This window comes from Engystomops pustulosus, chromosome 1 (genome assembly GCF_040894005.1).
Source record: "Engystomops pustulosus chromosome 1, aEngPut4.maternal, whole genome shotgun sequence".
In the NCBI taxonomy this organism is placed as follows: domain Eukaryota; kingdom Metazoa; phylum Chordata; class Amphibia; order Anura; family Leptodactylidae; genus Engystomops; species Engystomops pustulosus.
In genome coordinates, this window is record NC_092411.1 from 162,272,835 (window position 1) to 162,300,130 (window position 27,296).

General features: G+C 41.8%; 1 protein-coding gene and 1 long non-coding RNA gene across 5 annotated transcripts in view; one reads left to right on the top strand and one right to left on the bottom strand.

Moving 5' to 3' along the window:
• Positions 1–27,296, top strand: part of NFIC (nuclear factor I C) — a 173,838-nt gene that overhangs the window by 81,711 nt on the left and 64,831 nt on the right. For all 3 annotated transcript variants that reach the window (XM_072113627.1, XM_072113634.1, XM_072113622.1), the window contains exons 3-6: positions 19,949–20,020; positions 20,125–20,199; positions 23,577–23,700; positions 26,149–26,273. In XM_072113627.1, coding sequence (XP_071969728.1) covers positions 19,949–20,020; positions 20,125–20,199; positions 23,577–23,700; positions 26,149–26,273 — 396 coding nt within the window. The remainder of the gene's footprint in view (positions 1–19,948; positions 20,021–20,124; positions 20,200–23,576; positions 23,701–26,148; positions 26,274–27,296) is intronic.
• LOC140066086 (uncharacterized) lies at positions 1,769–10,789 on the bottom strand. 2 transcript variants are annotated; one of them, XR_011848110.1, is made up of 3 exons: positions 10,617–10,789; positions 2,597–2,957; positions 1,769–1,999 (listed from the first exon to the last, which is right to left on the bottom strand). It is a non-coding gene; the product is annotated as an uncharacterized lncRNA (long non-coding RNA). The 2 variants fall into 2 exon arrangements; XR_011848108.1 differs by lacking the exons at positions 1,769–1,999; positions 2,597–2,957 and adding exons at positions 5,564–5,817; positions 7,814–8,061.

Consider the following 27,296-nt stretch of genomic DNA (forward strand, 5'->3'; position numbering starts at 1 on the left):
TCCAATGAGCGGCAGTTCTGTGGGCGGAAATGCCTTGTTGATGCCAGAGGTCAGAGGAGAATGGGCAGGCTGGTTCGAGCTGATAGAAAGGCAACTCAAATCAAAGTGACACCACAGTGACTCAAATCGCCACCCGTTACAACCAAGGTAGGCAGAAGAGCATCTCTGAACGCACAGTACGTCGAACTTTGAGGCAGATGGGCTACAGCAGCAGAAGACCACACCGGGTGCCACTCCTTTCAGCTAAGAACAGGAAACTGAGGCTACAATTTGCACAAGCTCATCAAAATTGGACAGTAGAAGATTGGAAAAACGTTGCCTGGTCTGATGAGTCTCGATTTCTGCTGCGACATTCGGATGGTAGGGTCAGAATTTGGTGTCAACAACATGAAAGCATGGATCCATCCTGCCTTGTATCAACGGTTCAGGCTGGTAGTGGTGGTGTCATGGTGTGGGGAATATTTTCTTGGCACTCTTTGGGCCCCTTGGTACCTACCTGAGTATTGTTGCTGACCATGTCCATCCCTTTATAACCACAATGTACCCAACATCTGATGGCTACTTTTAGCAGGATAATGCGCCGTGTCATAAAGCTGGAATCATCTCAGACTGGTTTCTTGAACATGACAATGAGTTCACTGTACTCATGGCCGCCACAGTCACCAGATCTCAATCCAATAGAGCATCTTTGGGATGTGGTGGAACAGGAGATTCGCATCATGGATGTGCAGCCGACAAATCTGCGGCAAATGTGTGATGCCATCATGTCCATATGGACCAAAATCTCTGAGGAATGCGTCCAGCACCTTGTTGAATCTATGCAATGAAGAATTGAGGCAGTTCTGAATGCTAAAGGGGGTCCAACCCGTTACTAGCATGGTGTACCTAATAAAGTGGCCGGTGAGTGTAAAAGGACATAACAAGGACAAGATACAAAGTGCAAGAAAGTAGGGTGGATTGAACAGTGGCTTCGTCAATTATGCACACCAGAGACACTCATGTCGCTGATCTAAACACAGGGGACTGTTGGAAAACTATCCAGGGTGCCCAGCACTCATTATAGGTGGCAAATGTCCCAATGTTTGGTGCAAATTATCACATGATATACAACAGCTTGATAAATCTTCCCCATTGTGCAGATTGATCATTGGATACATAAGGGATAATATATTTTTATTCAGGAGCTCTTGTTAAACTCACACTCAACTGCAAAGTATGCCTTAAAAAAAATTGCTAAAAAATGTCAAAAGTCATTATAAAATCCACCACTTTCACCCACTCACCCACTGGAACTACAGGATAATAAAGCTCTATTTACTGTCATTGTGTAATTTTTTTACACTGTGCCTTGTTTTACATTAATGTCATGTGACAGGGCATTGTCATCTAAGATCCTATACCCTTTACATTTGCAAAATGTACCCCATATATGTATCTCATCACATGAAACTGCAGCATGTTGTATTTTTATGTGATCAGATATATATTGGGGTACATTTTGCAAATGTAAAGTGTAAAGGACTTTAAATGACATCTCCCTGGTCACCTGACATGAACTGCTGAATAGTAAGGAGGCACACGTAATACAAAGTCCAGTAGAGGGAAGTGGGGGGCACTATCCTATACTCTCCTATTATTTAGCATTAAGCCATTATCAAGACATATGACTGAATGGCAGTGGTTCTCTGCTCCCATCAGCATGAGAAGCTTGAATCCACTTTACAGCATAAAAGAAAAGAGGTGCAGCACTAACCAATTGAAAGTAGGCTTCTTTATTTCGGCTCAACGATAAAAAATTGTTACATCTGTAGGCAGGGATGAAGTATAGGTAGGGGGTTTCAGGTAACAGCCGTTTCGCCCCGTCCGGCTTCACTCTGGCCTCTTGCTTGTGGTGTTATCATTTGACTACTTATGAAGCAGGCGGTGCGTCACGCCCTTGGTACCCAAGTAAGCATGACGCTAACCGGCACTCGGAGTAAAACTCTTCGATGCTGGATAGCTAAATCATGTACATAAGAGCAAAATATTAAAATAACAATTCGGTACATTGTGACTGTCATATGTAATGTGTCTCATGCTTCCTATACTTGCCTAAACCGGCACTGGTTGCTATATGGCATTAACCATTTAGGGGCGTATGTGAAAAAAATATACTAAGTATAATAAATATACTATTTACTGGTCCTAATTCATAAAAAAACTCCCATATCATTTCTCTTGTTCAGTCCCAAAGGGTCCATCGCATTGGTTCTCATAATCCAGCGTGCCTCTTTCCTGAGGAGGGTTTTGTGTCGATCTCCCCCCATTTGGTGGAATCGATACATGTTCTAAGCCCCCAAACCTTTAAATTGAAACATCCCCTTGATGAACTTTCTTCATATGTTCTATGAGCCTCGGGGCTAATTATTTTTTTTAGTGGAAGTAGTCTACTTCTAACTACTATGTACTTGACATTACTGCTTTTTCTAAAGCATATTAAGGGGAGAGTCCCTACAAGGTCTCTAAGAAGTGGTCTTCCTTCAGCATAAGCCATTTCTTTTTTATAATCGACTTTATCCTTTTGGCTGCGGGACTGTAATTAAAGGTAAACACAAACCTTTTCCTGCTATCTTTTTTTATCTCTCCTGCTTCTTGACTGCAGTAATCCTTCTCTATCCAAAGTTGCTGCTCTCTTGGATAGCGGCACTTGCCGGCACTTGGAGATTTAAAGGGCCAGCGCACAGGTGATTGGCGTTGGCCACTCCCGGGTCTGCTATTTAATCTGGCGGCTCCCATCATTTTTCGCCAGATCTTCAAGCCATTCCTGCTAAGTGAGAGCCCCTCTGAGTTCCAGTTCCTGTTCCTGTGTTCCAGTCTGTTCATGCATTTCTGTTCCGTGTTCCTGCTCTGAGTTCCAGTGTTCTTTCCAGCGGTGTTCCTCTCGCTGTCACCTGAGGCTCGGACTGTGTTCTGCATTTCTGGAAAATCCAACAACCTATATGAATAACCAGCATCTGAGTTTAAGGTGGGGGGCAGGGAAGGGGGGAGGAGTAGGAGGCAATGAAGGATGGGCAAAATATGGGGATATCTTCAAAAGAAAGGATAGAGTAGGATAGGATAGAGTAGGGCATTTTATAGGGTACGGGAGAGGCATTGATGGAGACTATACCCTTTCAGATGGGATGTGAATGATACCTGAGAGGGGGACCGGGGGTTAGGTGATCAGTAGATATACCGACCCCAGATCTCCAGTTGGGGGAAGGGAGACAAAAAAAGACAGGAGCGCTCTCCTCGTGTGATATTGTAAAAGCTGCTTGCAAAAGGTCTAAAAGAACAGTTTAAAAGTCCTCACCTTGTAGCACAAACACATGTGCATGTAGAATAAAATAAACGATTCCTGGCGCTGTTCTCCTTTCTACCTGGATCCGCCCATGGGGTAGACTGATCGGTAGTGGTATGAATTCAGCAATAGATTCTGAGCCCCAAGCACTGGAGCAGGATGAAGTGGCGTTCAACGCGGAATCAATATCCAAGGACAGGGTTGCTGGTCCAATGCTGGTTTATTTAAATGCTATGCGTTTCGGTCCGGTACCCGGACCTTCGTCAGGCATAAAATTCATTCCAAACAAAGTTGTTTATATAGATGAAATAGATAAAAGGTATGAAAACGAGGCACCGTTTATCTATTTCATCTATATAAACAACTTTGTTTGTAATTAATTTTATGCCTGACGAAGGTCCGGGTACCGGACCGAAACGCGTAGCATTTAAATAAATCAGCATTGGACCAGCAACACTGTCCTTGGATATTGATTCCGCTTTTAACGCCACTTCATCCTGCTCCAGTGCTTGGGGCTCAGAATCTATTGCTCCCTTTCAGATAGGAGATAGCAGATAAAAGGGTAATGGGACAACATGGGGTTTCAGAGAAGGGATAAAGAACAGAATAAAAGGACATGACAAGGACAAGATACAAAGTGCAAGAAAGTAGGGTGGATTGAACAGTGGCTTCGTCAATTATGCACACCAGAGACACTCATGTCGCTGATCTAAACACAGGGGACTGTTGGAAAACTATCCAGGGTGCCCAGCACTCATGATAGGTGGCAAATGTCCCACGCAGCTCAGCTGTCAGCTCCTCCATTCTCTGAATGCGGGAGACCTCTGAAAACCACTTGCCAATTGAGCGGGCCACTGCTGATTTCCACCGCCTTGGAACAACTGACCACACAGCCAGGAGCAGGACACTAATCAGTGAGCGCAATGGTTTCCTAATCTGAACAAAGGAAGTAGGGTGATAGCTGGGTCATAATCCAGATCGACGTCCAATATTTTTTGCGTGAGAGCAAAGACTGTGTCCCAAAAACTGTGGATCCAGCGACAGCCCCACCAGATATTTAGTATAGTGCCCCTGTCTTGAGAACAACGCCAACACTGATCTGAAACAGAGAGAAAGGGGGCATAGAGTTTTGCCGGAACTCTGTACCATCAAGACTCTGTAATTGGTTTCCTGTGACCTACAGAACATAGAGAAACTATGACAAAGATTAAAGGCTTCTTGCGGGCATGCTTTAGAACACACTACTTGAATGCATAAATCAATTAGAAGAGAATGTAAACTATATGGAGTAATAAAGTCTTTATTAGTACATATTTAGAAATGGTAAAGTGGTACAACAATGGAGTACATTAAAAACAAGAAGGCAATACATGTAGATATAAAGTAAATGTATAAGACAAATCAAAATCAAAGGTAAAAAGGTAATAGGGACATCGGCAAGCAGACAAACAGAAATGGATGGCACAGAGTACCTGTGCAACAAAGCAGTAATGAAGCCTAGGCCATAATTACCATACAACAGATATGAACATGCACTGCACGACCCCGACACGTGTTTCGCGTAAGGCTTTTTCAAGGGGAGTATCTGGGACTGAGAGAGATAGGTATATATAGGAAGGACCAACCAATCAGGCAGCGTTTTTTTCAATGGCCATCACTCAGGTGGTAGGTGTTAAGGCGTATAGCTCCAATGAGGAGCGTTCATGTTGCAGCACACGCTGGACACATCGGGACCCCAGGTGTATGGCCGGCCCTAAGAGTCGCCGCGCTCACATTGCTTGATATCGTGAGACCCAGTGGGATCACGGACTCCGGGCTAAGCCGGGAAGTTTCACGATAGTGTGACACCATTGAGCTTTAGGCTGGCGCATGCGCCACCACACCAGACGGCCGGACAAGAGAAAGAAGAATGCGCAGGCGCACATCCACATAGGCCATACAGGGACCGATTGGCTGCATAGAAAGAAGGGGGATTACAGTGAGTGGATTGCAGACTTTGTATAGCAGCGTAACATTAATACAGAAAGTGTTAGTGCTGGTAAAAATTGTAAAAAAGAGGGCAGTTTATTTAAATCTCCTAGAGTGTTAAATAACCATATTAAATATATTAAATAACCATAAAAAATTTGATAATGTATAAATTAAACATTCAACGATAAATAGCTAAAAACATGACATAGAGGCAATATTACAGAATATTAATATATACATACGAAGTAAAAATATATCTTATATTATGCATATATAACAATTGTATATAGATAAACCTATAGTGTTGTAGAAGTGAGGACAAGTGGGGTGAAGTGCAAAACGTGCAAACCTGTGCAAAATGTGACATGCAGTGTTAAAGTGACACATAGGCAAAAAAAGAAATGCCCATATTTGAAGGGGTCCACAGCTAGGTATGCGGGATTCAAGGTAAGTATATATATATGAAATGGATCAGGGAAACGCTAATGAAGAGACGAAGGTGGTGGTCCATGGATGATATGAAATATCTGTTAAAACAAAAAGAGAAAGAGGGCATGCTTTAGAGTAAGACTTTCCCATTTGGTAAGATAAAGAAGACCCAGTCCACCCGGTCAAAATCCTTCTCTGCATCAAGCAAGTAGAAAGTATAAAGCTAAAAGTCTGGGCTTGCTGCCTATAAAAGGTATAGAGTCCTTAATGGTTTGAGAAAGCATCTGAGGACGCGAAACGTCCATCGCCATACCATGTCCTCTATGTGCTGCATCTGAAATTAAAGGATTCGAACCTCACATCGCTGGTGAAAGCTCCGGTTCAGAGTTGAGACGCGTTGCAACAATAAATCCCCTATCTAGAGACGAGGTTTTCGACATTCTTTGATTTAACTAGTGCGCCGGTGCACCATCATCTTTCTTCCACATGGGATCAACCACGTGGTTGAACATTCAGAGAAATCCGTGTGTCACTGCTTTCCAGGTTCTCGCTCTAGTTTTCATTTTATAAACTGCTGTGGTAAAATGAAAGCTGAGCTTTGTTTTGTCATGTTCAACTAGAACACTTCTGCATCTCAGGCACATATGATAAATCCCCCCCCCCCTATATACATTGGATGCATATGATTTGTAGTATATTGTGAATGTAACAGTATAAAGGATTAAAGAACATAGGGGTGTCCTTTAACAGTAGGGAATGAGGGATGTCATAGTATATTGGAAGGTGGAAAGAGGTGGTCTATAGGAGTGAGGGCTCATGGTTATCAATAGGAGTTGTTGCATAAAATTATATTGGATTGGGAAGGTAGTGGTAGGATTATCGAAGTGGGGTTAGTAGATTGGAATATAGTATATTGCAAGTATATTGGAATGGTGCAAAAAGGGGTCATAGTCTGTAGTCTATAGTCTATAGAGTAACAGTTGATGAATTTTGCTAGGAAGAGACAAGGTGAAACTCATGAATATTCCCTTTTCTCATCTGGTTTTAACATCAGGTTACAGGTCCCATAGGTTTATTTTAATAGTGTACATTAATTTTTTCATGGATAATCCTTATACACTTACCCTACGGCGCTCCCTGGATCTCCTTCTCTCTCCACGGCTTCACATGTAACAGAGACATGTCCTTGTGCTTTTCCTGTGCACACTCTATCACATCATCAATGGCTATGCCACCGCATAATAGGGTGTGTGGGGAGAGTGCATGAATGCGTCTTTGCCTACTCTATATTTTTATATAACAAGGGGTTGCTGCAGGGCGTTACATTACCAGGAAAGCATGAAAACTTTCTAAATCCACTGATAAATGTAGTGCATACAGTTTTTTGGTGCAAATTATCACATGATATACAACAGCTTGATAAATCTTCCCCATTGTGCAGATCGATCATTGGGGATCATAGGGGATCATAGGAGATAATATATTTTTATTCAGGAGCTCTTGTTAAACTCACACTCAACTGCAAAGTATGCCTTAAAAAAAAAATCTCTAAAAAATTTAAAAAATCCACCACTTTCACCCACTGGAACTACAGGATAATAAAGCTCTATTTACTGTCAATGTGTCATTTTTTTACACTGTGCCTTGTGTTACATTAATGTCATGTGACAGGGCAATGTCATCTAAGATCCTATACCCTTTACATTTGCAAAATGTACCCCATGTATGTATCTTATCACATGAAACTGCAGCATGTCTCCATGGAGGCATGGAGAGTAGTAGAAGTCCATGAAGACATGCTGTATTTTTATGTGATCAGATATATATTGGGGTACATTTTGCAAATGTAAAGAGTAAAGGACTTTAAATGACATCTCCCTGGTCACCTGACATGAACTGCTGAATAGTAAGGAGGCACACGTAATACAAAGTCCAGTAGAGGGAAGTGGGGGGCACTATCCTATACTCTCCTATTATTTATCATTAAGCCATTATCGAGACATATGACTGAACGGCAGTGGTGCTCTGCTCCCGTCAGCATGAGAAGCATGAAGTCACTTGTACAGCATAAAAGAAAAGAGGTGCAGCACTAACCATTTGAAAGTAGGCTTCTTTATTTCGGCTCAACGATAAAAAAATTGTTACATCTGTAGGCAGGGATGAAGTATAGGTAGGGGGTTTCAGGTAACAGCCGTTTCGCCCCGTCCGGGGCTCACTCTAGCCTCTTGCTTGTGGTGTTCTCATCTGACTACTTATGAAGCAGGCGGTGCGTCATGCCCTTGGTACCCAAGTAAGCATGACGCTAACCGGCACTCGGAGTAAGACTCTTTGATGCTGGATAGCTAAATCATGTACATAAAAGCAAAATATTAAAATAACAATTCAGTACATTGTGACTGTCATATGTAATGTGTCTCATGCTTCCTATACTTGCCTAAACCGGCACTGGTCGCTATATTGGCATTAACCATTTAGGGGCGTATGTGAAAAAAATATACTAAGAGGCAAATTTACTGGTCCTAATTTATAAAAAAACCTCCCATATCATTTCTCTTGTTCAGTCCCAAAGGGTCCATCGCATTGGTTCTCATAATCCAGCGTGCCTCTTTCCTGAGGAGGGTTTTGTGTCAATCTCCCCCCATTTGGTGGAATCGATACATGTTCTAAGCCCCCAAACCTTTAAATTGAAACATCCCCTTGATGAACTTTCTTCATATGTTCTATGAGCCTCGGGGCTAATTATTCTTTTTTAGTGGAAGTAGTCTACTTCTAACTACTATGTCCTTGACATTACGGCTTTTTCTAAAGCATATTAAGGGGAGAGTCCCTACAAGGTCTCTAAGAAGTGGTCTTCCTTCAGCATAAGCCATTTCTTTTTTATAATTGACTTTATCCTTTTGGCTGCGGGACTGTAATTAAAGGTAAACACAAACCTTTTCCTGCTATCTTTTTTTATCTCTCCTGCTTCTTGACTGCAGTAATACTTCTCTATCCAAAGTTGCTGCTCTTTGCTGAGTGTCACAGGTGCCCCCGTGATCCATGTCACGGACAGCAGGCATGCCCCTGCCCCTCTCCGTGGCAATGCCCCAGGCCCTTCTTCGATCTTACCACTCCACGCTCCCGCTGCTCTCAGGCCTAGGCCCTATGCGCAATCCCACTCCCCAGGGGGGCACGCCGGCACTCGGAGATTTAAAGGGCCAGCGCACAAGTGATTGGCGCTGGCCACTCCCGGGTCTGCTATTTAATCTAGCGGCTCCCATCATTTTTCACCGGATCTTCAAGCCATTCTTGTTAAGTGAGAGCCCCTCTGTGTTGCTGTGTTCCAGTTCCTGCTCCTGTGTTCCCGTGTTCCTGCTCCTGTGTTCCTGTTCCTGTGCTCCAGTCCGTTCCTGTGTTCTTTCCAGCGTTGTTCCTCTCGCTGTCACCCGGGTCCCAGACTGTGTTCTGCATTTATACCTTGGCTGCCACCGCGGGCTAGTTGCACCTGTGGAACGACCTGGTGGCACCCAGCCGCACCAAGACCATCCCGCTTTGCGGCGGGGTCTGGTGAAGACCAGGTGCCACTTAGACTGTGGTCCCAGGTATCGGCTAGTACCATCTCCCACGATGGTCCAGATGGTCCACAGACCCAGAACCCTAACACAAAGCCTCATCAGCATATTCAATGAGTACCCTCTTATACACAATCTGCACTTCAGATCCTCTGCCTGCATCGTAAAGATATCATTTTCCCTATAGATGCACCTTAACTTTACAGATTGACCTTATAGTATGGCCATTTTGACATGTTGAGGATGATAGCTTTTGGGGATGATGCAGTAAACTATTCGTAGCTGTACTTTTTCCAAATACTGTTGTGACTAAACCAGAATCTTTTGCTTTCACCACTAAGTCTACAAACTCGCATTCAGACTCCGTGATTATAGAGGTAAAAGACATACATATTCCTGGTGTTGTCATTGATATATAGCATAAATACCTGAAAAAGTTCTTCTGTGCTGGACCACACCACAAATATGTTGTCCACATAACGTAGGAAGGAATGTATATACAGGCAGTCCCTGGGTTACGTACAAAATAGGTTCCCTGGGTTTTTACTTGTAGTAGTTGAATTTGTATGTAAGTTGGAACTGTATATTATATAATTGTAGCTCCAGACAAAAAATTTTTTGTCTCAGTGACATTTGGATTTTCTAAATTTTTTGCTGTAATGGGACCAAGGATTATCAGTAAAACTTCATTACAGACAACTTACAGCTGATCATTTCAGCCTGGGACTAAAGGAAAGCATTAAGAGAGCTTCACAAGAGGTCACAGTGGGCAGAGGGGTCATCTGTAATTAGGGGTCATTTGTAAGTGTAGAGTCCTTAAGTATGGGACTGCCTGTACTTTTCATATAGGCTCGCTTTTGAAAATATGTATTTATCTTCAAACACTGCAAGGACAATATTGGCATATGTACACATCATGGGAGTACCCATGGCAGTGCCGTTGACTTGTCTGTACCTTTGGTGTTCAAACTTGAAGGTATTATTTGTTAATATAAAAAGGATAGCCTCACACAGAAACTCTATAAACACTTTGTTTCTTTTTTATGGCTACAACTCCTATCGTACGGAGGATGTTTGTATACAGACCTTCAACATCAATAGTTGCCAGTTTAAAGCCTTCTTGCCATGGGACGTTGGTTACAAAGGAACTCATTAGTGTCCTTTAGATAGGTGGGAATACTCTGCAAAAGAGGGGGCACTATCCTATACTCTCCTATTATTTCTTTTTAAGGCATTATCGAGACTGACCAGACATATGACTAAACAGCAGAGGTGCTCTGCTCCCATCAGCATTAGAAGCTTGAATCCACCTGTACAGCATAAAAGAAAAGGGGTGCGGCACTCACCGATTAAAAGAAGTCTTCTTTATTTTGTCTCAACAATAAAAAAATTGTTACATCAGCCGGCAGGGAAGAGGTATAGGCAGGGGTTTTCAGTTGACAGCTGTTTTGCGCTGTCCAGCGCTTACTCTAGCCTCTTGCTTGTGGCGTCACACCCTTGGTAACCAAGTAACCATGACCCTAACTGGCACTCAGAGTAAATGGCCCCTGCGGCCATTTCTATATAGGAAAAACAATCAGACCCGTCTATGTTAGGTTCAGTGAGCATTTTTATTCGGTGAAAAGTAGCAAAGGAGCCCCGAGGCTCATCGAACATATGAAGAAGGTACATCAAGGGGATGTTTCAGTTTTAAGGTTTGGGACTTAGAACATTTATCAATCCCCCCAAATGGGGGAGATCGACTCAAAACCCTCCTCAAGAAAGAGGCATCCTGGATTTTAAAAGCCAATGCAATGGGGCTTGTTTAGGCATTTATAGGAAGCATGAGACACAATACATATAACAGTCACAATGTACTAGGGTCAGAAGGTAAGAGTTCTCCTCATGGAGAGTTTGCCAATCAAGGCCGCCTCATAGGAATGTGGAGACTTAAAGCCCTATATTCTCCACTAGGGAGAATTCTGGGAACTGTGCAAATACGATTTCCGAGAAATAAGACAATCGCACATCATGTTTTCAGACTTTTTGTAGGTCATACTTGGTTGTTAAGGGGGCTGCCTTTCAAGGTAGCAAAAGGAGGCATTGTTTTCTATTTAACACCTTGGAAAACGTATTTGCATACTTCCCAGTCACAATGTACTGAATTGTTATTTTAATCTTTTGCTTTTATGTACATTATTTAGCTATCCGGCACAGAAGAGTCTTACTCCGTGTGCCGGTTAGTGTCATTGTTACTTGGTTACCAAGGGTATGACGCATCATCTGCATCATTGGTAGGCAGATAAGGATGCCATAAGGAAGAGGCTGGAGAACGGCTGTCACTTGAGACCCCCTGCCTATACCTCATCCCTACTCACTGATCCCTGCTCATTTTGTTTAGATGAAATAAAGAAGACTACTTTTAATCGGTGAGTGCCGCAACTCTTTTCTTGCTGTATGAATAGTAAGGAGGCATAAGGCATAGGAAGGAGAAGATGGGTGGGGCATGCTGTGATGATTAAGCAGTGCGCGGGAGGCAGGCGTGAAAGCAAATTTCTAGTGTGCATGCGCAGTATATCCTGAGAGAACAGGTATGTGATTGGTTAGGAAGCTGTGAATGAGCAGTGAATCTGTACACAGAGCCCTTATTTCATTGTAAATAACAGATAATATTATCCTAACCATTTTTTCCTTCTGTGGTTAACACCCTAATGTCAGCATTTTGTACCTTTAGGTTCAGCCCCATTTTTTTTTTTTAAGGATAGAACCCATCTTAAAATTTGTTTAGCAATTTTTCCTGAGTACGTGGACAGTGCTAGTGGATGACATAAGCAAAAACATTGATTCCGCAAATGATTTTATCTCTTTTTTTATGGTGTTTACCATATAGCGTAATAAACATGTTACTTTTATTTTATGGGACAGTACGATTGCGGCGATACCAATTTCTATTTTCTTTCTTATGTTTTACAAATTTTGCAGAATAAGACATAGGCCCACATTTATTAAAGTGTTTTTGCCAGTTTTCTGTCTGACTTTGCACTGAATAGAATGTGCAAATTGCTTGCACATGTATTTATAATGTGTCAGTGCCGGTTTTGTTAGTGCTTAGTTGGAGTTTATGCCACATTTATTACTGACGTGCAGAGGTCGCACTAACGTATTTCTAGAAGGGTAATAATACTCCTCTTACTATTTTTGAGGAGTATTTTTAGCCGGGAAGGAGTATGAAATTTTCAGTAATACAAGTATATAACTCATGGCTGTATATAATGTTGATAGACGCTATTTATATAAGAAAATCATGTGTCAGTATCTTCTGTGCTTAAATAGCATTAACCCCTTAAGGACGGAGGGTTTTCCGGCTCATTTCTCGCTCTCCAACTTCAAAAATCCATAACTTTTCCATTTTTCCGTGTACAGACCTGTGTGAGGGCTTATTTTGTGCGTAACAAATTTTACTTTCCCGTAATGTTATTTATTTTAACATGCCGTGTACTGCGAAGCTGAAAAAAAATTCCAAATGTGGAAAAATTGAAAAAAAACCGCACGTGCGTCACGTTCTTGTGGGCTCAGTTTTTACGACTTTCACTCTTCGCTCCAAATAATACGCCTACTTTATTCTTTGGTTCGGTGCGATCGCGGTGATACCAAATTTATATAGGTTTTATTGTGTTTTAATACATTTTCAAAAATTAAACGAATGTGTACAAAAAAGAAAAAAATTTTTTTGCCATCTTCTGACGCTAATAACTTTTTCATACTTTGGCGCACAGAGATGTGTGAGGGGTCATTTTTTGCTAAATGAGGCGACGTTTTCATTGCTACCATTTTGAGGTCTGTGCGACATTTTGATCATTTTTTATTTCATTTTTTATGTTATGTAAAAAGGTGTAAAAGTCGCATTTCGGACATTTGGGCGCCATTTCCCGCCTCGGAGGTCACCGCCGCCTGTAACCGTTTTTATATTTTGATAGATCGGGCATTTTGGGACGCGGTGATACCTAATATGTCTGTGATTTTTACTGTTTGTTATGTTTTATATCCGTTCTAGGGAAAGGGGGGTGATTTGAACTTTTAATATTTTATTAATTTTTTTTATTTTTTAAACTTTTTTTTTTATTTTTTTTTTCACTATCTTTTAGACCATCTAGGGTACATTAACCCTAGATGGTCAGATCGCTGCTACCATATACTGCAATACTTCTGTATTGCAATATATGGCATTTTTGCAGCACATTCATTACAATGAGCCACTGGCTCATTGTAACGAATCTGCAGCTGCCAGATAGCCTCGTGTCAAAAGAAGACACGAGGCTACCATGGCAACCGATCGCCGCCCCCCGATGACGTTCGGGGGCGTGGCGATCGAAAAAAAGATGGCGGCGCCCACGCGCCGCCGTCTTTTAAACGCCGCCGGCGACTTTGCCGGCGGCGTTGAAGGGGTTAATAGCCGCGATCGGTGCAAGCACCGACCGCGGTTATTAGCGGTGGGGGTTTTGTGCAATATGCAAAAACCCCCACCTCTGTATGAAGAGGACTCAGCCCGTGAGCCCTCTTCATACATCCCTTATACCTCTGCGCCGTAGAGCTACGGCGCAGAGCGTTAAGGGGTTAAATAGCAAATTGAGGCAGTTATAGTGATGTTACATCATGCATTGCCCAGACTGGAGCCAACGCCACCAACCCCCCAACCACAGCCGCCGAAACCTCCCACCACCACACTGCGGCCCGCCGAAACCTCCCACCACCACACTGCGGCCGCCGAAACCTCCCACCACCCGACTGTGGCCCGCCGAAACCTCCCACCACCACACGGCGGCCCGCCGAAACCTCCCACCACCACACGGCGGCCCGCCGAGACCTCCCACCACCACACGGCGGCCCGCCGAGACCTCCCACCATCACACGCGGCCCGCCGAGACCTCCCACCATCACACGGCGGCCCGCCGAGACCTCCCACCACCACACTGCGGCCCGCCAAAACCTCCCACCACCACACTGCGGCCGCCGAAACCTCCCACCACCACACTGCGGCCGCCGAGACCTCCCACCACCACACTGCCGCCGAGACCTCCCACCACCACACTGCGACTAACGCCGCTGACACCAAACGTACAGACTGCGGCTAACACACAATGTATCACCCTCCCCATGTGACCAGACTGTGGCAGCCGCCGCCGAGCCCCAGTGGCCAGACTGCAACTGACACTGCAAATCCATGATAGTTGCTTTGTAAAATGTTTTTTTTTTAAAAGAAATTTTGGTTTATTTTTTTTGGAATTTGTGTCTGTCATTTTTTACGTGTTTTTACTGTTTATGCAGTCCCGTTTCACATACACCTGCCACCTCAGCACTCGCCAGACACGCAGTCCCACGTAACCTATACCTCATGCCACTTCAGCACCAGACACGCAGTTCCACGTAACATATACCTAATGCCACCTCCTCAGCACCCGCCAGACACGCAGTCCCACATAACCTATACCTCATGCCACCTCAGCACCCGCCAGACACGCAGTCCTACGTAACATAAACCTCATGCCACCTCAGCACCCGCCAGACACGCAGTCCTACGTAACATAAACCTCATGCCACCTCAGCACCCGCCAACCCCCCAACCACAGCCGCCGAAACCTCCCACCACCACACTGCGGCCCGCCGAAACCTCCCACCATCAGACTGCGGCCGCCGAAACCTCCCACCACCCGACTGTGGCCCGCCGAAACCTCCCACCACCACACGGCGGCCCGCCGAAACCTCCCACCACCAAACGGCGGCCCGCCGAGACCTCCCACCACCACACGGCGGCCCGCCGAGACTTCCCACCATCACACGGCGGCCCGCCGAGACCTCCCACCATCACACGCGGCCCGTCGAGACCTCCCACCATCACACGGCGGCCCGCCGAGACCTCCCACCACCACACTGCGGCCCGCCAAAACCTCCCACCACCACACTGCGGCCGCCGAAACCTCCCACCACCACACTGCGGCCGCCGAAACCTCCCACCACCACACTGCGGCCCGCCGAGACCTCCCACCACCACACTGTGGCCTGCCGAGACCTCCCACCACCACACTGCGGCCCGCCGAGACCTCCCACCACCACACTGCGGCCCGCCGAAACCTCCCACCACCACACTGCGGCCCGCATTGGGTGGGCGCTCCCATTGGGGAATGGGCCAGTGCTGAGTTTTCATATGTGTGTTTTTTTGTACAAAGACTGCACAGACCCCCACCCCCCCACCCGAGTAGTGGTGGGGCTATCATAAAAGTTTTTTTTTAGCTAGCTGATACTAGCCGATAGAACTAAAATAAACTTTTCTACATGATTTGATTGCCACATTCCACGGCTCCTGATGTATCCCCTGTGGCAAAGGGGCTTGTAGACCATGTAGGCTTGTGGCGGAAAGGTTCCTATGGCTTAAAACTTTATGGACATACAGTTAGTAATAAGCACCAATGTTAAGAAATGTATTATTTCCGTTATCTCAATTTTCTGTCTTCAAAATGTCAGAGAACTGTTGCATCTGCTGATTTGCAAAACACATTACATATTTAATTTCATAGAACTTATTTCATATTTATCAAGTGGACTTTTCATAAAGTAAAAAATGTATCTGCTGATTCACTCCAGTCCCCCAGTGGATCTGGAAACACTGGAATTGCAACTGGTTTTCAATCGACAGATTCACACCTCATCTGCATAAACTACATTTACCAAACTGTCTAAGCCACTTTATTACATCTGATCAAAAAAATACACTAAGGCTACATACAACTGCGTGCTGGAGAGTAGAAGGTGTGACCCCTACCCTCTCATTTAAATAAAGCTGCACGGCCGTTGATAGAGCTATGTCTTTTTTGCAGCCATGTCTTGGAAAGGTACCAAGCCCAGGCACCATAGTCGCCTATGGGGGACATATATCCGTTGACCCAACTGTTGTGTGAATGCACCCTAAAACTATAAAAAATGAAGAAGGATCCCAGCTTAATGATACATTGTTCCTCCATGCTTATACAAATGAGTATTACTTTATGTCATATAATGCAGGTCCAAAAAGATCAAACTAGTTAATAGATTCTAGGAATGATTTAGACTATCTTTCAAGGTTGCATACATGAATACAAAGAATATTACCAGGGCATACAGTAACTCCAGGACATCCGGCTATATTCTTTTCTAATTGGGAAAAACATAGAAAGTTACTATTCCCAGTAACTATGAATCTATAGTCCATTAGATAGGAGTGTCAACTTAGACTGCAACTTGTTATCTGTAGTTCAAACAAGTATCATTTATAAGAATAAATGGATGTATAGCATTTCGTAATTTACTTATGTTTATGTGCTGGAATACTGCAGCAATTTGAATTAATCACAGTTTCTGTAAAGTTAATTACAAGTATTGACTAGTAACTTCTAATTTGTTGTCCCTCAAAAGACTGCAAATCATGTAAATAATTCTGTAGGTAAAATGCATAAATAATAAAATAAATAACTTTATATATAGGAATCTATCTATAAGTGCAGTATGTGAGGGAAGAGGTGTGTTGTGAATGGGTAGAGTGCTGAGTGCGCAGTGTAGGGGGATGTTCTGCTCCTCTGCAGGGAGGACAGATGTGAAGATCTTGCTGCTGGGGAGCGAGAATTGCTGAGCTCAGCGTCTGCAGGAGCAAGATATTAATAGAGAGACGCAGAAACGGGGGAGGGCTGCCCGCGGATGTTGGCACGTTCAACATGGGTGCAGGGACTGGGGAGACCCTATCACTGAGAGAACAATTACTTTCCATTCTTTTACTGACTGTAACAATGAATGAGGAGAGAAATGGTCACAGTGTAAGCTTTACCCAAACAGAGATTACAAGCAGACAGTGCAAGTATATATATATATATATATATATATATATATATATATATATATATATATATATATATAGATCTATCTATATACACACACAAATGTATTTGTGCATCTGTTTAGACATTCAAGAAATCATGTTCATATAAGAATAAACAGCAAATATATGGAGAATTGGAACAACTAAAGAAAAGAGTGAGGACAGGGGCAGCATGTTAACATGTAACATACAATGTAAAACTTAGTGGCCTTTTGAAACACATGTATATTAGCTTCATTCACTGTCGTATTCTATATCCCAGCAAAAGCTAGATTAATAACATAAAGTTCATTGTGTACAGGCAGTCCCCGGGTTACATAAAAGATAGGGTCTGTAGGTTTGTTCTTAAGTTGAATTTGTATGTAAGTCGGAACTGTATATTTTATCATTGTAATCCCAGCCAGAACTTTTTTGGTCTCTGTGACAATTGGATTTTAAAAAATGTTGGGTTGTCATAAGAACCAGGGTTAACAATAAAGCTTCATTACAGACACCTCTGATAACTGTTACAGCTGTTTATTGTAGCCCAGGACTAAAGTACAATAAATTACCAATATCCAGTGGTCCGTTTGTAACTAGGGGTCGTATGTAAGTCGAGTGTTCTTAAGTAGGGGACCGCCTGTATATCTCTTGCTTACTTCATGGTGGCATTTGTTTCATTTACCATTGTACAGTTGCCATATTTGTATGTTTAATATGATGCCATGTGATGATATTATAGTTCACTTAGGTCCATAATGCCCAACCTATAATCCTACAGTGTTTCTCCACTGGAAAGCAAAAAAAACCCCTACATTGCTGATGCAAATTGCACTGTAGCGGGGAACTAAATCCCCACAACCCCAAATATGGAAGAGTAACTTACTGGATCAACGTCAGAATAATAGAATATTTTGTTTGCCTTACCTTTTATATTATTGTTCTCTAGAAAAGCAACAAGGCCTCTCTTTAACATTTACAAAGTATCAGCTATCACAACCTCACGTTCCATAGTCTCACTGCTCTTACAGTGATGGTAGAATCACCTCTCCTCTAGGCATAGGGGATGTCCCCTTGTCCAGGTTTTTCCAAGCTGAATAACCCAAAGTTTAGTATTCTGTCATTGTATTCTTGTCCCCCCATTCCCTTAATAAACCTTGTCTCCGTTCTCTGCACCCGTTCTAGTTCTGCTATGTCTTTTTTATACTGGTGATGAAAACTGTACACAATATTCCATGTGCGGTCTGATCAGTGATTTGTATAAGGGAAAGATTATGTCCTTATCATTAGCATCTTTGTTTTTCATGTTACATCCCATAATTATATTAGCCTTAGCAGTGTTGCCTGTCCCCGGTTACTAAAGTAAAGCTTTGTCCACCAATACTCATATTCTTTTTCTGTTGCAGATTTACCAAGTAATACACTATTGGAAACAAAATTGTACTTTTTGTTTCCTCATCCAAAGTGTATAACATTACACTCAACTAGATTAAATTTCTTCAACCATTTTTCTGACCAGGCTACCACCTTCTACGAGTCTCTCTGTTGCTATACTACCCTCCACTTTGTTAATCACTTTATAGTATGAATCCCCTATGAGGTCAATAATAAATTATTAAAAAGAAGGGGTCTTATTATTTGGTCCAATAATTAGATCTATGGCGCACCACTGTAACCCATTGAGAATGTGCAATTAATGACAACCCTTGGTGTTCTATCACTAAGCCAATTGTTAACCCAAGTAAAACGGTTTTCCCACAACAGATCAGATTATTCAGTCAGGAATTATTCCCCATAAAAACACAGTCAAGGCTGTGTTATAAGGTTATAATCTTTGAGAAATTGCAGGATAGCATCTGCAAGGAACCACTTAAATATTTTCCCCGCAACTGATGTTAAACTCAGAGGTCTATACACCACATTTACAATTTGCCAGTTTTGACTCCAGAAGGTTTGCACCAACTATAGAACATCAAATGGCACCATGTTTAGGTGCCCATCACCATCAAAGGGCATGGGTCATTTGCCCCGACAGTTGGGAGCCTGTAAAAAGCTGTCAGTCCCCTTTCTGTATTATAGTGTGCCTCTGTCAGATATATAGAAACAGTATACTGACAATATACTGCAATTCAATTGTATTGGAGCATATAGTATAAGTGATAAAACCCCCTAGGGATCAAGTACCTCAAAATAAAAATGTCTTTTTAGAAATAAAGAATAAGAGAAATTCAAAACATAAGTACAATATAAAAATAAAAAAGCAAAGTGAGATATCCAGTAAGGTAGTGGTATAAGAATGGAAAGCTGTGTTTTCCATAGAGATCTTCTTGGAGAAAACTTGAGACCATAGAAATTACAAAAAAAATATATTTTTGAAGGCATCCGTTAATGCTGCAATACTGGTCAATATTTCAACCATTATGGTTTTACATGTCTTTACAGTCTATTGCCTGTTCCTTTCTTTATCTATATAGTTTTTTAACTATCACATTTCAATGTTTGCTTAGCAACAGTGTTAATCGGTCTCTCATGACACACCTTCTATACTTCTATGGATATCTATATGTCATCCTTCACATGCACAAGGTGAAGAAATGTAAAATCAAGATGGAGAGGCAGCACTGATGCAAAAGTGCATAAAAAGTACAGAGTGTGATATAGAGACATGTGCAGGGAAATTAAGTTTTCGTTACATGTTTTTCTTTAATTAAAAAAAACTTTTTTACGTGTTGCATTAGATTACTAATCTGCACTTTAGATATATGTTTTGACCATTTTGGAATAAATTTTTCCCCTATGACTACATTTTTGCTACAGATGCAGAACAGGATAGCAGTCCTCGCACAGCTATTGGCTCAGACCTGGAGGACACTAAACCGATCAATTTGGGTGAGTATTTGTGTGATGCCACTTACTTTCATTCACTCTCCTGCATCCACCTATATGTATTCTGTACATATATGAATCATGATATACCTCTTTTTTCTCTGCAGATATGACAGATTTCCAAGAGAGTTTTGTCACTTCTGGTGTTTTCAGTGTGACAGAGTTGATTCAAGTGTCTAAAAGTAAGTAACAGTTCTTAATTTCTCATTCTCAATCTCATTCTCACAAACTACTTTGTCATAAAAGTACAATTATTTTATTCTTAGTTCTAGAGATTGCATGGATAATATGTATAGTATTTGTATTCTTTGATGACACTGGAATAGAAAGTAATTATTCAGTAACTGGTTATAGCATACATTTATTGGCTGTAGACAGACTACAGAATCAATGCAAGTATCTGTCATGGAAACAGTATCATGCAATCAGACACAGGTATAATTTCAAATCATACTATTTAACAAAATTCACACTAGTGCTTGCTATATTTTATTTTAAACTGTGAGACCCTGGCAGACTTTACTTCCAATTGGCGAGTGCCAGCTCTTTTCTTTCTTTTTTTGGGAATGCAAAATGTAAATAAGTTTATATCTGTGTCTGAAGGTCTGGGAGCCGCTGCAAATTCCATCAGAAAAAAACTGTAGAAAAGGCCTTCATGGGTCCAATTTAGCATTTATGAATAAGACACTTCAGCATAGGATTGCAATTGCACACAATGGGAAACATTTACTAAGAACAGTGCTGTTTGCCTGTGAATTGTACAGGGTGTGCCGGATTCGTGATTTATGTCTTACATTCTTCATGAATCTGGCGCCCACTGCACTGCTATGACAGAGTGCACCTTTAACATGGGGTTTGCGACACATTTCTGTCAGACTTTGCATGATAAATATGGTCTGAAATTTGTGTCGGGTATAGTCTAGCTTGTGCCACAAAGTGTCGCATGAGCAACAATTGTGTCGCATACACCAGAAATGTGTCTCAGACACTTCTTAAATACCTGTACAAGCAGTTTGCACTGAAAAGAACATGCAAAGTCCGACAGAAAACTGGCGCCTGACATTTCAGATGATGGCATTCATTTGGACCTTAGCAGATTGCCAAACATAGAGAGAGTCTATCCAGTTCATTGGCCCACATTTACTAAGGAGTAAATGTGGGCCAATGAACTGGATAAACTCTCTCTATGTTTGGCAATCTGCTAAGGTCCAGATGAATGCCATCATCTAAAATGCTTCCCCTTATGTCTTTCCTGAGTAAGGTTAGATCCAACCACATCTGGGTGTGATGTATGTGTAGATATATCAATAAAATTATATGTTTATTATACAGCGCCTAGATTGAACAATTAAATAAATAACAATTAAATAGAGGAAAGAAAAATGTAATCTTCCCCTCCAGTACAATAGTACTTTACTGGTCAGCAAAACACTCCCCCTTATTATAAAAATAATTAACACTGTACTCACCTTTCCAACACCCCCCCCCCCCCCCACAATAGGTACTCTACTGCTTTTGATGCACCGGTGCCTCCTCGGGTCCTTTGGGTCCTCTTGGGGTTCGTCGGCACCACTTCAGGTCGTTCCGCTCCTCTTTGGGCCCCTTCCCGATGTCGACGGCTCACAAACAATGACATCGTCAAGCAGCTAGCATCATTCTTTGTGTCGGCTGGGCACGAAGAGGAGCGGAACAACCCAAAGAAGACTGAAGAACCCCCAGAGAAACCGAAAAAAGAAGAGGACCTACGGGGGGTGGGGTGGAAAGGTGAGTTACTACATGGGGCAGGTTATACTACTATATACTATGGGGCTGGCAGGCTATATACTACAGGGGCTGGCAGGCTATATACTACAGGTGGCTGTCAGGCTATATACTATGGGGCTGGCAGGCTATATACTACAGGGACCTGGCAGGCTATATACTACAGGTGGCTGGCAGGCTATATACTATGGGGCTGGCAGGCTATATACTACAGGGACCTGGCAGGCTATAAACTCAGGGGCTGGCAGGCTATATACTACAGGGGGCTGGCATGCTATTTACTACAGGGGCTGGCATGCTATTTACTACAGGGGCTGGCAGGATATATGCTACAGGGGCTGGCAGGCTATATACTACAGGAGGCTGGCATGCTATATACTACAGAGGGCTGGCAGGCTATATACTACAGGGGGCTGGCAGGCTATATACTACAGGGGCTGGCAGACTATATACTGGGGGGCTATATATTACAATAATTCAATATCCACCACAATTGTTAATAACTCATGGAACGGCAAAGAAATTTGTATGTTAAAAAAGAATTCACAAAAATAGGTGTGGGTAATTGAGCCTCACACGTATTGCTTCAAACAGTGTGGATTCATCTAAGACAACTAGGTATAGTTCTCAATCTGTATTTATAATAGAGGAAATAGAAACTATGGGAGACATTTATCAGGGCATTTATCAGGGCTTGAATGCCAGTTTTCTAACGTACAAGTACTGAAATAATCACAGTAAATAATACCCCTATCTGTATTAATTATAGCAAGCTCATCTGCTCAATATTTGCACGTGCACATCCTTTTTGCGTGCCAAATCTGTGAATTTTATATGTGAAGTCCTCCCATGCCCAAAACAACATAGGACACTTACTCACACAAGCACAAAGTTTTAGATTATGAGTGGAATGAGCATCACACAAAACGACTTTCACGTTGTTGGCAGATTACAGTGTTAGACACATCTTTGTGATGATTACAATAATATACAATTTCTGCCAACCGTTATTCTTTAATTTTTTTCTCTTGGCCACTTACTGTGATATGTTTAGTTTTGATGCACTTAACAATACAGTGAATCTTTGATTAAAGTAACTTAGTCTGAAAGCAACAAGCTTGCATTTTACATTATTGTAACTTTACACAAGATTGTAACTTGGTTTACAAGCTAAATCTCTGAATATAAGCATTGGGTGACCCCTCCCCACCTTCTGTATTGCACCTCTCTCACAAAATTTTTTTACTACAAGATGTTGTACTACACATGACTAAATTGCCCGTGTTTCAATGATTTCCTTGTTTGATTTACGTCCACAAGTTTTTATTTGTGACTAAAGGTATTCTGTTATTGTTTTAATGATTTCCTATGGAAAAACGTGCTTTGATATATGAGAGATTATGGATTACAAGCATGTTCTCAGAACAATATATGCATGTAATCCAAGGTTTCAATGTATATTCAAACTCCTATATATTAGTTCATTGATTATTGCATGTCCATAATTTACAGTTTGGGCACTCGGCTGTAAAACTATAACCATGTTTATGTGCCGGTAGATAGAAACAGGGATGTGTGCATGTAACCTTATTCTGTTGTTTTGAATCAAACTTTTAGGTTTCATCTTCTTCCTCTCTCTTCTCTCAGCCCTTTAAAAGGCTCAAGGCTCTAGACATTTTAGTATCCAGCCTATGTCCATAGAGCTGTGTTTAGAGTAGACTGAAAATTACATATTGACCCTGTAGAGAGATAAAATGATGATAACTGATGATCATTGTATATTATTTATTTTTTGCAGCCCCGGTTGTGTCTGGCACAGGACCCAATTTCTCTCTAGGAGAGTTGCAGGGACACTTGGCATATGATTTAAACCCTGTTGGAACTGCGATGAGAAGGACCCTGCCTAGCACTTCATCAAGTGGGTATGTAATTTGTTGTGTATGCCTTAAAGGAGATTTCCATCACTGCTGTGAGTGTTTCCAAACATGACACTAAGAGACACTAGAAACACTAAAGATTAAGTACTGACTATTCTTTATGGTGAAACTGCGAATGGCTCATTAAATCAGTTATGTTTCCTTTTTGTTGGATAGGAAAAAATATTTACTCATATCTTTCTAAAAAAAAAAAAAGTTGGCATAAATATCTTGATTTCTTGTTCCTCAAAACTAAAACCATCAACCTGGAGATCCTTGTAAGTGTCAATACAGGAGGTGGAAGGGTGAGTAAGCCATAATACTCAACCTCTCTACATGTAGTAAGGTGAAGGGAAAGGGAAACAAGCCAAGTCAAAACCAGGGGAATATGTCTATAAATACTTACAAACCAAGGAATTACAGGTCCACACAAAAGTCACAATTGGCATAATATCAAATCAGAAATACAAAGGACTAGTCAAGAAACAAAGCTGAAGTCTGAGAAGTACTTAGGTCTAGTAGTCTTTCTTCCATAACAAACCAAAGAAAACTGGCTAGTCTACTGGGACACTGAGGTTTCATTCACATGTGATATTTACATTGCATTTTGAAACACAATACAGCAGCTGAGGAGAGGAGATTTGCCTTATTACAATGCTGTTGACTTTTGCGTTTACAATATGCATGTTAACTCACTGGGGCTCATTTACTAAGGCTTGCAGATTGCACTTCCGTTGGACTTTTCAACTTTTACGGGGATTGCACGGCTTGGGCAGGTATTTAACAGGTTTCTGCACTGGGATTGTGTCGCACGCAATCATTTTCTTTCGTTGGGGGGGAGCTTGTCGTCTAAAGGATCCAACTGATTCGGACTGAGCGCGGGATTTTACTTTCAAATTGTGTCACAAAAAATGCACTTACATGCACCAGTAAAAAGATGGAGAACTCTGTCAGACCTGAGCGGGAAAGCAACATGCAGGATATCAGGCGCACAATGTTAATGAATCGCGGCACAGTGCATGATAGTCAGACAGTGCACTTTAAGTGAACTCCGGTGGGAATAAATGTAAATGTGCCCCAGTGTGTTAACATTGCATTTTCAAACTGAAAACATTAACACAACGTTAATACATGTGCTAACATCCTATTAACATTGAGGCAGATTTATAACAAGTGTCCTAAGGTGCAGAGTTAGACTAGACAGTCTTATTCTGCAGCAGATTCATATAAGTGTCTGGTGCTGGGTGATAAACATGGTGCAGTATAAGTCTGACTAATCGTACTCTGCACCTCCTACACCAGAAAACTCGGACACAATTCTCTTGGTTCAGCAGTATTTTTGACGCACAGACCTTTTTAGTGCAAACTATGACAGAATTCTTTCGTAGACAGATTAATAAGATCTCCACCATTGTGTTTTGTAACAAACGCAAATGTTAACCGCAATGTAATTAGGCAAATTTACTTTCCCCAGCTGTAGTTATTGCGTTTCAAAATGCAATGTAAACAACATGTCTGAACGAAGCCTAACTTTAAAAAAGCACAGGCTCTTGTTACATATCTTGTTAGCTGGGGACAAATAGTTGAAGGACATCTCCTATTAGTAGATGTGGCACAAGTGTGCCAGATCTGTATTGAAATAGATTTCTACCAAATTTTTAATCATCATTCATTTCATGTGCAGAGAGTACATCAGATCACAATTAGGAGCTCTTTGGGTACCAAGGTCACCGTGGCTTTCAAGGCTAAAAGTATTTTAGAACTCTCTCTATCAATGGCATCTACTGCTAATGACGCCTACTTAGCATAGTGTGCTAGTTGGGCATAAGTAGTATATCCAAGCAAATCTGTTGTTTTGAATCCCTGTTCCTTAGCTGTTTTGCTGTGATTTGAGATAGGATGGATTCCCATGGTTGTCCAGTGCTAGTCCCATATTTTGAAAACATTGCTTCATTGTTCCAGAAAAAGCACCACCCAGTCCACCCACCATGTCATGTGCTATTGCAGCTTAGATTCAAAGCCGGGCAATATCAAACACGATCAAGAAGAATTTTATCTTTAGTTTCTGAACCATAAATTCAGAGGAGAAAGGGACGATTAAGTGTATTCAGTATCCAAATATTAACCTGAAGAGTTTGAGTAAAATGCACCATTATTCAAGTTTATACATTGAGTACTTTTTCTGTTCAGCTATGTCCACCTCTGGGTTTGGGGAATTTCATATTAAAATGTGTCACAGTGTCTTGCCCTGGTTTCTTAAATCTTCCATGCTTTTTTTTAAAAAAGGGAGACAAACATCAAACCTTCTCTGGTAGAAAGTGTGCAATATAAGTGTGTCCTTTACCCTAGACAGACGAGTGCTAGAAAAGCCACTGTGGAAAGCCACTGTGTTACCATGAGTTGACCACGCAATTTGCTGCTTGTGTAAATCTGTTGTTGGTGTTCTTTTGAAAGGAGTAAGAGACATAAATCTGGGTCTCTGGAGGATGATGTGGATACAAGCCCTGGTGGGGAATTCTACGCATCTCCATCTTCTCCAACTGGGAGCAGCCGAAACTGGACAGAGGACATGGAAGGAGGTTAGTCTTTAAGTACAAATTGACATTTATACATTTATAATGTATTAGGTATTATTATTATGTTCATAATATGTTGATTCTGCTTCTGAAATTGGGGATGTTGATGCTGCCTACCTTGGTATTTCTTCATATAGGACAAAGAACATTTCAGTTCTCATCCTGTGTCATATTGACTGAAATTTGCAACCTTCCATAATGTGGTTGATCATTTTAATTTTCTTTCGATATGGTACACTGACCCTGGAGTAATCCTGTTCATTCTCAGTTTTTGTGCAACTATTTATTTTCATCCCCGTCTTTTCGTTAATTGACATTGACCCTGTCATCAGTGGCAGATTAAGTACACAGTAGGGCATGAACTGTTTAACAATCCATGGCCCCCTCTTCCTAATCACAATTCTGCCAAACAGCTGATCGCTGCCCTCACATAATGCATGTTTTCACAGGCAATGCAAAAGCTTCAAGAAAAAGGCAATTCACTGAGCACTTTATTTGTATGGAGCAACAAGTGTTTTGCCTTTTAAAAGGGTTGTCCAGTAGTAAAAATATGTTATTGTCAGGCTCCAGGGGTAGTGGACCCAATGGACCACCGCAAATTGAAAATATTAGAGAAACGCATTTATGTGCATGCAGCACTATTCCACTAAGTTACCTTAGACATTGCTCCCCCTAAATTACTAGTAACATATACAGTTTCCCCCTTTAATCAAAATGTACAGTGTCATCCAAATTATAAGATTGTGCCTATCATAAATTGTTATAATAGCGATCTACTTATATACTTCAGAATAAAGCTTACTACATATATACAGCACCAGTATGGAGTTCAATACATAAGTACAATACTAGAACCAAGTATCATACAAAAACACAGCACCAGGACAATCCCGGTCCTTATATACATATATACAGTATTTCAAATGATTTTACATATGTACAGAGCACTCTGATATGCATGTATACTGTACCCCCATAGTGAATGTATACATGTAGTCCCTCCTTTTAATTTTTACTGTGCCTCCT